The sequence below is a fragment of the Mesoplodon mirus genome (genome assembly GCF_964341445.2).
Source record: "Mesoplodon mirus genome assembly, chromosome: 5".
In the NCBI taxonomy this organism is placed as follows: Eukaryota; Metazoa; Chordata; class Mammalia; order Artiodactyla; family Ziphiidae; genus Mesoplodon; species Mesoplodon mirus.
In genome coordinates, this window is record NC_138980.1 from 41,825,685 (window position 1) to 41,839,568 (window position 13,884).

Consider the following 13,884-nt stretch of genomic DNA (forward strand, 5'->3'; position numbering starts at 1 on the left):
GGAGGGGACATGGAAATCCTCTCTGAGAAGAAAAATTTGAGCTGCAATCTGAAGGATTTGAAGAGGGCCAGCTAAGAAAAGAGGGAGAGAGTTGACGGGATGGGGCGAGTGTTTGAAGTAGAAGAGATGGCCAACATATCACTCCCATGGTGGAAAGGAGGATTTCCCATTGGAAGAACAGAAAGCCAAAGTGTCTGGAGTATAGCACAGAGCAGTCAGTGGGAGTAAAGTCACACAAGGTCTTATGGTCACGCTACAGTTTGGATTTTATTCTAAGCCTGATAGAAGCCCCTGGAAGGTTTTAATGAGGGAATTACAGAAAACTGGCTTCCCAAACTTAACGTGTCCACAATCCAGGTCTTGATCTTCCCCAAAACCACCCCCTTCCTCCATCGTCCCCATCTCAGTTGACAGCTCCATCCTTCAGGTAGCCCAGTCTTAATCCCTCTCTCCCACCACATGCTCCATCCTTCCATTCGAAGCCCTGGTGGCTGCCGTATTGTTCTCCATAGTGCTTCACACTATCTGACATACCGTATATTTTCCCATTGTCACTTTTTAAAAATTTTTTTATTTATTTATTTTTACATCTTTATTGGAGTATAATTGCTTTACAATGGTGTGTTAGTTTCTGCTTTATAACAAAGTGAATCAGTTATACATATACATATGTTCCCAGGACAGAAAGCCCAGAGATAAACCCACGCACACATGGTCACCTTATCTTTGATAAAGGAGGCAGGAATGTACAGTGCAGAAAGGACAGCCTCTTCAATAAGTGGTACTGGGAAAACTGGACAGGTACATGTCAAAGTATGAGATTAGAACACTCCCTAACACCATACACAAAAATAAGCTCAAAATGGATTAAAGACCTAAATGTAAGGCCAGAAACTATCAAACTCTTAGAGAAAAACATAGGCAGAACACTCTATGACATTAATCACAGCAAGATCCTTTTTGACTCATTGTCACTTTGTTCATGGTGGCATCCTCAGGTCCTACCTGAGTGGCTGGTGCATAGCAGGTACTCAATAAACCCTGGTTGAATAAATGGACCACTTGGTGTTCCAGTCATAATCAGAAAGCCATTCTTCCCTTCCCTTTCTTTCCCACCATTGCCCCCACCCCATCCAACAAGCCACGTGAGGTAGAAAACTGGGGTTCAGGAGTCCTGGGGTCCTGGGTTCACATTCTTCCTTGGTGGTGTGGACCTCCATGCATTAGTAACTTATCTGGGCTTCAGTTTCCTCCTCTGTAAAATGGGACTCATCCTGCTGACTGCTGGGATGCAGGGAGGACTTGATGAGCCCTGGCAAGTTTCCTGGTGCACAGCAGTCAATGGCAGCTATATATAAATTGGGGCCTCCTTTGTACTCCCACTGCCTTTGTCCTAGTTCTAGCCCTCATTACGCCGGTCGGCTCTTGTGGCTGCCTCCTAATTCCTCCCTCCATCACCACCAATCTGTCCTTTCAGCTGTCAGGCTTGTCCTCCTCACGCCAACCCTAATCACATCCCTCCCCTGCTCCAAAACCTTACATGACCCTACTGTCCACACGACAAGACCCACCTTCTCTGCCTCTGGTTTCCCCCCACCACGTATCCCGAGGGAAGCCTTCTGCCTCTGTAGGACATTCTCGGCCTGAGAAGCCTTCCCCCTCCTCCTGTTCTCCTCCTAAATCCTTGTCATCCATCCAGGGAGGGGGTCTGGAGATAGTACACCTTGGGTGCCAGCTAAGATTGCACTGGGCAGGAGGGAGGTTGGATTGTCTGCATTTCAGAGGCTCAGAGAAGTTAGGGCAAAGGCCATGTAATGAGAAAATTCAGGGTCAGGGTTTAACTCCAGGTCTAAGATTTTGTAACATTTTGTGCTGTGCTGCCTCTTCAGACTTGGGCTCCACAATCACGCTGTCCCCAGCCCTCCTGTCTGTATTCATTTCCTCCTCGTTCCTGCCTCCTACGGCCCTGGAGCCAAAAGGACTTGAATCTCTCACCCACTTACTTGTATGGTCATCTAAGGGCAGAGCTGAGTTCATCTCAGCTTTATCCTTGTGTCCAGTACGACTGGGTCTAAACCCATCATCTCTCACCTGGACCAGGGCAGTCACCTCCCCTCTAGTCTCCCAGCTCCTGGCCTTGACCCCCAGAGGGGTCTTTTTTTTTTTTTTTTGCGGTACGCGGTCCTCTCACTGTTGTGGCCTCTCCTGTTGCGGAGCACAGGCTCCGGACGTGCAGGCTCAGTGGCCATGGCTCACAGGCCCAGCCACTCCACGGCACGTGGGGTCTTCCCGGACCGGGGCATGAACCCATGTCCCCTGCATCGGCAGGCGGACTCTCAACCACTGCGCCACCAGGGAAGCCCCGGGGTCTTATTTTTATACAAGTCAGATCATGTCTCTTCAGTGCTCAGAACCTTCCATGGCTCCTACTTCACTCAGAGCAAAAGCCGAAGTCCTCACCGTGGCCCACAAGGCCCTGCACCATCTGCCTCATCACCCCCCAGGCCTCATCTCCTCCCACTGTCACCCTGGCTTACTCAGTTCCAGCCACATTAGCCTCCTTGCTGTTCCTCACATGTACCTTTGCACTGACTGTCCCTCTGCCTAGAGTTTTCCTCTGACATATTTCTGTGGCTCACTTCACACCTTTATCCCACTGACTCTTTCTCCATAACTGAGCTGTGTGGTCCATTCACCACTGACCACGTGTAGCCATTGAGCACCTGAGCTGAGATGTGCCATAAGTGTAGAATATGCACCAAGATTTCAAAGGCATACTCCAAAGGAAAGAATGTATAAAATGTCTTGAGAATAATCTTTCATATTGATTGCCTGTTGAAATGATAATGCTTCTGATACACCAGGTTAAAGAAACTATATTTATTAAAATTAATTTTACCTGTTTCTTTTGACTCTTAATGTGGCTACTGGAAAATTTTAAATTTCACACATGGCTCTTCTTTTTTTTTCCTTTTTTTTTTCTGTTTTCCTTTTCTTTTTTTTAATTGAAGTATAGTTGACTTACAATGTTGTGTTAATTTCTGCTATACAGCAAAGTGATTCACTTATACATATATATACATTCTCTTTTTTTATATTCTTTTCCATTATGGTTTATCATAGAATATTGAATATAGTTCCCTGTGCTGTACAGTAGGACCTTGTTGTTCATCCATTCTATATATGAAAGCTTACATCTGCTAACCCCAGCCTCCCACTCCATCCCTCCCTCAACCCCCTCCCCCTTGGCAACCACCAGTCTGTTCTCTATGTCCAACACATGGCTCTTCTTAAAGTTCTACTGGGCAATGCTGGTCTGAACGTCCTTAACTCTGAACTACTTCCCTGCCAGGCAGGAAAGAGCAGTTGGCCTTTACCAATTGATATGTGTGTCATCACTCCCCTCACCCTGCCCCACGCTACCAGTGCACCCCCTTCTCTGCACTGCTTTTCTCCCTTGTACTCATCACCCTGACATCTGGCATATTTGCTGCGTTTATTCTCAGCCTCCCCCATGCAAACAGGGATTCCTATGACTCGTGTCCCCAGGACCTAGACAGGGCCTGGCACATTGTAGGTGCCCAGTTAATGTTTGTGAAGTGAGTGAGTGAAAACTCAACAAATGCTTGTCCTTTCCTGTGCCTGCCCTCACCAATGGCTTTTACCTGCCAAGAAGGAAGAAAGTGAAACAGACTGGTGATCTATAGGATGGAGTTTTAGGAATGCTAGTGAATATCGAAAAGTTGGGAGAGGAAATGAAAAATAGAATTAAATGAATGAAAAGTTCTTTGGGGTTGCATGGCATGGCCCCCACCTATACTTCAGCTTCATGGCACCATCCAAATCCCCACCATGCACCATCTCATTCTTTGAATTTGCCAAGTTCCTTCCCACCCCAGGCTCTCTGTCTCTGCCATTCCGTCAGCCTGGAAAGTTCTTCCCCCACGGACCAGATTCCTCCTCCTCTTCCATGAGCCCTCAGCTTGAGACGGGGTCCTCCCTGGGTCCCAGACGAGTTAACACTACCTGCTGTGTGCCCTCAGAGCTGTTGTTTTCCCCTTCTCTCTCTAAGCATGCATGACACCTGTGACGGATTCATTCTCTGTGTGCCTTTTCTGGTTAAACATTTTTCTCCCACATCAGCTCCGTGGGGCAAGGAGGACCTCAGGTATTGCTTTGCCCAGCACACAGGACGTGTTCAGATATGCATCGGTTGATGGTGGAAAAGGAGGTCGGCCCAACCTAGTAGACCCGTCTCTGCTCTAGGGATAGTTGGGAACAGCCCTGTCTTAGTTTGCTGTGCCTCCATGTTGACCCCGAAACAAGGAGTCACGTGCAAGTAGTTCATCTGGGAAGTGACTCCAGAAGTGTGGGTGGGGACAAGGGTGGGGAGACAAGGAAGAGTGAAGGGTCAAGCAGGTTACCTGCTGCGGGCAGCTGGGCTCAGCCTCTCTGGGAGCCTGTGTAGAACTCACACGTCAGAGGATCTGGGAGGAGGAGCAAGGGAGCTGGGGAATTCATCCACCTACTCCCAGCAATCTTTGGTGGAGGGCTGCTCTCACAGGGGAATTCACTCCCTGGGCCTGTCTCAGCTTCAAAGAAAGTCCTGAGACAAAGGCGTGCCAATATGGGTTATTTACAGATGCAGATACTGGTTGTCTCAAAGACAAAGAGATGTACTATATATAAAATAGATAATCGCCAAGGACCTACTGTATAGCACAGGGAACTCTACTCAATATTCTACAATAATCTATATGGGAAAAGAATCTGAAAAAGAATGGATGTATGTATATGTATAACTGAATCGCTTTGCTGTACACCTGAAGCTAACACAACATTGAAAATCAACTATACTCCAAAATAAAATAAAAATTAAATTTAAAAGAAGACAAAGATGGGACTTCCCTGGTGGCACAGTGGTTAAGAATCTGCCTGCCAATGCAGGGGACACAGGTTCGAGCCCTGGTCCGGGAAGATCCCACATGCCGCAGAGCAGCTAAGCCCATGTGCCACAACTACTGAGCCTGTGCTCTAGAGCCCGCGAGCCACAACTACTGAGCCTGCGTGCCACAATTACTGAGCCCATGTGCACAACTACTGAAGCCCGCACGCCTAGAGCCCACGCTCCACAACAAGAGAAGCCACCGCAAGGAGAAGCCCACGCACCGCAACAAAGAGTAGCCCCTGCTCACCGCAACTAGAGAAAGCCCACACACAGCAACGAAGACCCAACGCAGCCAAAAATAAATAAATAAATAAATAAAATTTTTTAAAAGACAAAGAGATGTAGATTCTGGGTATTCACAGATGCAGATATGATTGTTCAAAGTAAAAGTCGTAAGATCCAGATCCCTGGACAAAACTGAAGACACCCCCAAATTATTTGCGTGGTCTCCCTCCTCTTAACCACAGAGCCCTCTGTTTTTCAGCATTTCTTGCCCATCATGTGAGGCTCCAACAACCTCTCCTGTTGCATAGTTCCTTGGTGGTTCCTACTACATTTCTTATTCAGGAAACGCATCTGGGGGTTCCTTGGGTTGAGGAGGGTCTCTGGGACCCCTTTTCTCACCAGCAATACTTTTTACAAATGAGGTCTTAGGATGGGGTCTTCACGGGGGGCTTTCTACGGGAGGGTCCTCTCACCTATCACCGTGATTATTACTCACCTGTATTTACAGGAGTGACTTTTTGCCCTGAGGTTCGGGGTCTGTAGCCCCCTTCTGGAGCTGATGTCAGCAGGGCTACACCCATTTTTGGGGTTGTTTGAGTAGCTTAGTACACTTCCTGTGTTCTGGGCACAATGCCAAACACTTCAAATGTATCAATTCATTTAATCTTCACACCCCTTTGATGTGTAGGTACTGTTGTGATCCCTGTTATACAAAAGGGGGAACTGAGGCATGGAGAGGGGAAGTAACTTGCTCAAGGTCACCCAGCTGAGAAGTGGCAGAGCTGAGATTTGAACCCATGCTGGCTGGGATCTTAACACTAAACTGCTTTCTTGCCAGTTGGTAAAGAGACCTGAGCCCCAAAGGATCTGCCACTCCCCCTGGTCCTTCCCCCAGGGCCTCCCAGCCTCCCCAGTATCCATCCTGATTGTGAGCTGCAAAATACACTGAAAGTCACCCCGACCAGGTGCCACAGGAAGCTTCTGTTCTTCTCAGCCTAATGTTTATTGAGTATCCTCAACCATACACCTATTTGGGGTCTTTGTAAATCATCTTTTATCCTGTGAAGCAGGTACTATTAACACTGTTTTACAGGTGACAAAACTGAGGCCCAGCAATGTAAAGTCACCTGCCTGTGGTCACCCAGCCAATATACCACAACATCGAACCCCCGCCCACCTGTCTGACCCTGAAACCCACCTTCTGCTTTCTGTTCTGGCTTCTTTCTTCCAGCATCTTGGCAACAGTTGGGACGGAGTTTGACCTAAGAACGCTGAGGGCAGTTCGAGTGCTGCGGCCGCTCAAGCTGGTGTCTGGAATCCCAAGTGCGTGAGTTTCCAACCATGACCAGGGGTCTGCTCAGGGGTCCCTCGAGCCCTTGGTTTCCCCTCTGCATAGCGTGTCACAGGAACCCTTGGGTGCTTCCCCAGCCTGGGTCAGGGCAGCCTCCACTTTGGGGAAGTCCCTCAGGGGACTCCCCACCAGGCATCTGGCTGCAGGTCTGGATGAGCTCCTGAAAGCCAGCCAGGAGCCTCACCCATTACCACAGCACCCATTTATTGAGCATTTCTCTATCAGGAGCCATGGTAAGCGCCACCCAGGTCCTCATACTCACAACCCTGCGAAGTCAATAATGCTGATATCTCCATTTTACAGATGGGGAAACTGAAGCTCAGGGCGGCTGAATAATTTGAGCAAAGTCACGTGGCTGAGAATGGCAGAATTAGGAGTTAGCCAGTCTGACCCCAAGCCTGGTAACACTGCTGGCAATGGCCGTTACCATTCATTGAGTGCCTACTGTGTACCGGGCACAGCAGAAAGAGCTTTTTGTGTATTATCTTGGTTCAGCCTCACAATCACCCAGTGAACCCATTTTACAGATGAAAAGGTGGAGGCTCAGAAAGGTCAGATGACTCACCTGAGTTCTTAAAGCTTGACAGCAATGAGCTCCAAAGTCTATACTCGTTCCATGCTATTTTCTCATCCTCCGGGGATACTTCTACTCCAGATCCTTCGGGGGTGGCTGCATTACACAGGGTCAGGATTAGGTTCAGCTGGAAAAAACAAAAGAAAAACAGAACAAAACAGGCCTAAACTTTTTCTGTCCTACTGCCTCAGTAGTAGTAGTAGTAATAATAATAATTCCTATTTTTTAACATCGTTATTGGAGTATAATTGCTTTACAATGTTGTGTTAGTTTCTGCTGTATAACAAAGTGAATCAGCTATACGCATACATGTATCCCCATATCCCCTCTCTCCTGCGTCTCCCTCCCACCCTCCCTATCCTCCCCCTCTAGGTGGTCACAAAGCACCGAGCTGATCTCCCTGTGCTGTTATTTTTTATTTATAAGCACTTACTATGATCTCCCTGTACTATTATTTTTTATTTATAAGCACTTACTATGTACCAGGCACTGTTCTAAGTATTTGACATTTCTTTAACTCGTTAATCCTCACAACAAGCCTGTGAAGTAGGTTCTGTTATTACCACCATTTTACGTCTCATTAGCTTCGTTCTTCAGGTTCATTGCCATCCAGATTTAAAGAGTAAGATTTTCCAGATAACCACCAGCAGGGTCTTTTTGTTAGAAAGAAGGCACTTCTACTCAGGTGTCTGCAAGATTCCAGTGGGTGCCTACGTCATAGTAAATCACGGGCCATCCCAAAGCTAATGCTAATAAGAATTTTTGTTTAATGACCACCTATGATGTGCCAGGGACTTTGCTAGATATGAACCGTCTCATTTAATCCTGAGAGGGAGGTGCTATTCTAATCCCCATTTACAGATGAAGAAACCAAGGTTCAGAATGGGAACGTGACTTGCTCAAGATCACTTTGCTAGTCAGGAGATGACTAAGGTTCCCTAGAAGCAGATTTAGATAGGTGTTCAGATGCACTTGCTTTATTGGGGGAGTGCTGTCAGGAGAGAGAGGATGAGGGCAGCAGGACAGGGTAGCAGAAGGATCTGAACAAGGATGCAGTCTCAGCCGGATGCTGCAGGGAGCTCTGGGTGTAAATAGCGTCAGTGTTGTTTCCCACTTGAGGCAACAGGCTGGTCTTTTGTACTTCTGTGGTCAGTTATTGGGGGTGGGAGGTGGGGAAGCGATAGCCTTCCAGGTGAGGAGCTTTTGATAACCAAGGGCAATTCTATGAAAAGAGGGGCATCTGGGAGCCGTTAGCAGCAAATGCCCACAGCAGCTGGAGGGAGGGTCTACCAACAGCAAAGGAGATCTGGCCTGGGCATCAACTTCAGACAGTGTCCAGAGCCTTAGCCACTCTGCCACGTGCATCACCCTTACATTTTGGACCCCTTGGAGTAGCATAGTCCCCCTGTGGTCTCCACCCATCAGGAGGTGCTAATCATGGGCCATGGGAAGTTCTTCTCATCAAGAAGCAAGACCCAAGCTATATGTTTGAATCCTCATTTTAACCATAGACTTCTCTAAACATACAGAACAGTGGTCACAAACGGAGGATTTGACATCATTCCGACCTGGATTCAAATCCTGGCCCTGTTATTTATCATGCCCTAAGGTGAATCATGACATCCGCTGAGCTTTGCTTCCCACCTCTGTAAAATGGGGATAATTTTACACGTGCGCCTGCCTCATGGGGTTGTTGCTAAAAGCCAATGAAATAATGTCTGGTTTCTCAGGGTTGAAACTAGGACATTGACTGCTTTCCCAGGCAGAGCTGCAACTAGCGTATATGGCGCCTTTGTATGAATTAGGAAAAGACGCCCTCTCTTGGTGGAAAGAAGTTAGAAAAAGTCACCCCGCTCTGGGTGAAAGCCACCCAACAAGAATGGGGCTCAGAAAGCCATGAATTTCCACCTCTTTCTTGCCCAAAAGGTCATCAAATGGGACAGCCTATGTCCAATACTTTTAAAAATATTTTAAAGATAAAAAGTGGGGAATTCCCTGGTGGTCCAGTGGTTAGGACTCCGAGCTGTCACTGCCATAGTCCCGGGTTCAGTCCCTGCTTGGGGAACTAAGATCCCACAAGCTGCACGGCGCGGCCAAAACAAAACCAAAAAAAAAAAGTGCTCTAAAATATTAGGAGGAATTTTTCCTATTATTATAACAAGCAGCCTCTGTGTCTTCCATCTATGTTCCCTCACTATCGCCCAGTCCCCAGCCTCCTGCGTGCTCTGGGTTCCCTCAGGAGGCATCTTGGGGGTGGGATTTTGGGGTGCCTTCTCACGGGCCTGTGGGGCCTCTCTTTCTGTGTCTCCCCAGGTTTACAAGTCGTCCTGAAGTCGATCATGAAGGCAATGATCCCCCTGCTGCAGATCGGCCTCCTCCTATTTTTCGCAATCCTTATTTTTGCAATCATAGGGTTAGAATTTTATATGGGAAAATTTCATACCACCTGCTTTGAAGAGGGCACAGGTAGGTCCGAGCAGCAGCATATTTTTTTCCCAACCTTCCTCCCCTATCTTTTCTCCCTTAGGGATAAGCTCCTGCAAGGGATCTACAGGGGTTTGCTTCTTTCTCCTGGAAGCTGGGAGAACCTCCTCCCAAAAGCACTGCAGGCAAGGCAGGGAGTGAAACAGTCCCTGAGATCTTGGTTGTTGCTGGGGCATTGCATTGGGGTCCCCAAGAAGCTATCTCGGGGTAAGTGGTTTATTTGGGAAGTGATCCCAGGAAGCACCATCAGAGGAGTGGAGAAGTGAGAGAGGGAAGGGAAAACATCTAATAAAGGGGGTGTTATCAAGTAGGTTACCATCTTGGGCAACCAGACCTCAGTTCCCTTGGGCACCTTGGGGACACAGTGTAGGTCACACTCAGAGCCATCCCACACGTGGAGCGAGGGAGCTGGCTACTTATCCACCAAATTCTGTCCGACATTGGCAAGGACTGCCCCCTGGGAGGGCATTAAGGCCCTGGCACAGCTGGCTGCCCTGACACTGGGCTGGAGCACGTATCAAAGGTGTTTTTGGTTGGGGCATGTAGGGGCAAATGACAGCAGAATATAGGCGCAGTGCCCACAGCCTCTGCCTAGTTACCTTGCAGTGACCCCAGACCCTAACGCATGCTGAGTTCTAAAGCCTCCTTACCCTGGAGGAAAGGGAGAGTCGAGGATGGCTCCTCCTGGTCTCCCCCAGAATGTGCCTTAAAGACATCCCGCTGGGAGTCCTGGCACCAGCCAGTCAGAACTAGAGCGCAAGCAGGATCTTGGCTCATCCGCTCCCGGCACTGTGCCACTGTCAACCCCTTAGCTGCTGGATCAAGAAAGCAGGCTGGGCGCAGGAGAAAATCCAGGAGGCACAGCCCTGGTGCTCATCTCTGAATCAGCAGTGGGGCAATGGTTGTCCAATGCTATCCACACACTCAAGGACCCAATAGCTTCCAGATACATCTTGGATTAAATCCCCTGCTATCCAAACCTAGCTACTTGCTCTCTGACCGAGAACCAAATGAAATCAAATAAGAGGGAAGCCTGTATTTCAATATTTGGACCACGGGCCGCCTCAGTGGGGACCGGCTGCATGACAGCGCGAGCTGTGCGTCAAAGAAACTGTGAATTGAGACAGTAAAGCCCAAAGGGGAGCCCGTTGGGAAGGGAAAGAGATTTCAAGCCTGTCTTATTAGGAAGAAGATTCTGTCCTGGAGTGGTTTCCCATCCACCTTCTCTTCCCGGTGACCCCTGGGTAGCAGAGCCCTCTCCCCCAGACCTCCCAGAGGGCAGCAAAACCCAGTAAGGAAAGTTTATTTGAGATGCTTTCATTGCCTCCTTTTTCTTGCTCCTCCCGTCTCCTTCTCTCCTGGGCTTGTGAAGTTTGCTCGATATGGGATGTCCTAATTATTTCTTTCCCCGATGAAGAAGGTGTTAATTGAAGCAGAGCTATTTCTGCTCCTGGCCTCGTCACCCAGGCAGAAATGCTAGAGGGAGAGATACAGGGCAGGGCCCCTCGGGAAAATCAGCCGAAGGTAGAGAAACCAGGATTCCTGGATCCTGGGTTTGCTGTTGCTGTTGTTGTTTTCTCTCTCTCTCCCCAGCAGAGGGGACAGAGGACTGGCTTGAGTCTGAATTGAGGTTTTAAGGGGACAGATGTGGGTGGGGCAACCGGAGGGTAGGAGGCCTTGATGTAGGGAGGATGACTGAAAAGCTCGCAATTAAAAATATAAGGCATGTGAGTAAGAGACAGATATAAACAGACACCCAGGCAGCAGGTTAATTTTAAAATATATTTATAATCAAATTCCTCAGACTCTCTGGATGGTTGCTTTTCTAGAAGCAGCCCTCAGAGTGTTTCGTGATGAGGGGGCAGGTGGGGGGTTGGGGGGAGCGGGTCGCAATCAAGAACGCCACTAGGCAAAGCTGCTAAAGACAGGCAGGTTTTCTCTTGCAGACAGGTTCTCCTTATCATCAGGAACCCGGTTCCTGTGTGCCCAGCACCGAGCTAAACACCCAGAGAAATGCCGAGGAAAAGTGGAAGCGTCCTGCTTTCTAAGAGCTTCCAAAATAGTTTGAGGAAACGAGACCCCTTGTCTGCAACTAGTCCATAGCAATGCACGTTGATGCTGCTTTTCTCTCCTCACCAAATGTGAACATTCGGGAGCTACTGTAGCCCTGAGGAAAGAAAGGGACTAGTGTTCACTGGACTAACCTGGGGCCGGGGTGGAAGGGGTGCACATTGGTGGATAGGTATTGAGCCAGACTTGGACACAAGGTGGAAATGGAGAAGGTTTTGGACAGAGGTGACCTTCCCAACAAACAATGGTTCTCATTCATTACAGGAGCCCATGGAATTTTCCCCCTTGCCCTGAGCCTTATGTTTAAAAGATTTTGCCTTCCAATCTGTATTCATTAAATAATAGCCCCTGTACCAAATCTGGCATGAGTGGGGAAGGGGTTTCCCACAACTTAAAATAGTGGCCGATGTGTCATCGCTTCTTGAGTAGTAGGTGTCCCTTCTGAGATGGTAAATGTCATTTTGCATGACCTAGAGTTTCTATTTAACCGGAGTTTCAAAGGCCAATAAGATTCATGCATTCTATGTTGGTTTATTTCACTCTGTTGCTTACTAAGTGGAGGTTAAGAATGGGCTGCAAAGCCTGTATGTAGGCTATATATAGCCTATATATAAACATACCACATTGAGATATATTTTTGTTTAGTGGGAGCTTGAGTTTACACACTCATCTGTTTGATTTTTTGTCGGACAGTGTCGCTCTCTGAAAACCTTCAAAAGTATCGTTCACTGAATAGAATCCCCTCATATCCGCGGCTCTAGTCCAATGGGAAAAAGCCTGGGATATTCTGTGCTCCCCTAACTCGGTGTTCTCATGAAGGTGTCTCTCCTCGGTCTCCCCATCAACACCTTAGAATTCAGACCCGACCTTTATGGCCCAGCCCAACTTTGCCAGGAAGCTGTTTTTGGTTTCCAGCAAAAGGGGCATCCATTGATATGTGTCTCTTTCCTTGTGGCATTTTCACAATCTGCCTCCTGCTATCTGGGGAGAAAGCTTAGCTACTGTGCCTAAGGATGAGTACTGTGTGTACTGGCCTCCCTCACCCCCAGAACAGCTCCCTGAGCCCAATACATCTCAAGAAAAAAAATCAGTCAGGCTACAGAAGAATAACACAACACAATTGACAAATTTGTCCTAATGGAAGTCTGGAGAACACTGCCCCCAACCACCTCAAAATGCACACAGCACAGTTACCAAAACTGACTGTATTTGGGACCTTAAAGTGCATGTTGACAGATTTCAAAGGACAGAATAATACAAAACATATCCTCTGACCACAGTGCAATTAAGCTGGAAATCAAAGTTTTTGGAAATTAGGAGACATGCTTCTTATTTGTGGATGCAATGGTAGGATGTCTGAGATTTGCTTTAAGAATATTTTAGTGGCAAGGTAAAATATTTTAGTATGGGGAGGGGATGTGGATGAAACAAGATTAGCCCTGAGTTGATAAATGTTGAAATTGATGATAGGTACAGGGGAATTCATTATATTATTCTATTTTTGTAGATATATGACAAATTTTTAATGCTTCCTGGTTATCCATGAGTCAAAGAAGAAATAATAATGGAAATTGCTAAATATTTTACTTGAACAATAATGATACTAATGCATGACAGAATTTGTGAGATGCAGCTAAAGCTTCACTTAAAGAATAGTTTATAGCCTTAAGGAACATTAATTCATCCCAAAAGTTTAGGAAAAGAACAAAAAAGGAACAACGCTTAGAGAAGAAATTAATGAAATGGAAAACAATGAATAGGTCAACAAAGTCAAACACTGGGCTTTTTTAAAAAAGACTGATAAATTCATCTCAATAGCCATTTTTCTTCAACAGCATTGAATCTTCGCTGGCTCCTGTTTCTCAGAGCTGGTTTTGCTGGCCCTTTCCCCTGATTTTTCTCCCTTCCCTTTCATAGATGACATTCAGGGTGAGTCTCCAGCTCCGTGTGGGACAGAGGAACCTGCCCGCACCTGCCCCAATGGGACCAAATGTCAGCCCTACTGGGAAGGGCCCAACAATGGGATCACTCAGTTCGACAACATCCTATTTGCAGTGCTGACTGTTTTCCAGTGCATCACCATGGAAGGGTGGACTGACCTCCTCTACAACGTAAGTGACAAGGGGTCGTGGAGAGCCAGGACCAGCCAACTCCTGAGGCTGCTGTGGAGGGACCCTGAGCCGGGGAGGCAGCCGAAGGACACCTCAACACGGCCCCAGGAGAGCCAGCCTG

The 13,884-nt window shown here is 47.6% G+C and overlaps 1 protein-coding gene across 5 annotated transcripts in view; it reads left to right on the top strand.

Annotated features, from left to right (window-relative positions):
• The window catches only part of CACNA1A (calcium voltage-gated channel subunit alpha1 A), a gene marked incomplete at both ends in the record, with an annotated part of 240,998 nt that overhangs the window by 107,219 nt on the left and 119,895 nt on the right, over window positions 1–13,884 (top strand). For all 5 annotated transcript variants that reach the window (XM_082621831.1, XM_082621833.1, XM_082621835.1 and 2 more), the window contains 3 exons: window positions 6,405–6,496; window positions 9,412–9,564; window positions 13,570–13,763. In XM_082621831.1, coding sequence (XP_082477957.1) covers window positions 6,405–6,496; window positions 9,412–9,564; window positions 13,570–13,763 — 439 coding nt within the window. The remainder of the gene's footprint in view (window positions 1–6,404; window positions 6,497–9,411; window positions 9,565–13,569; window positions 13,764–13,884) is intronic.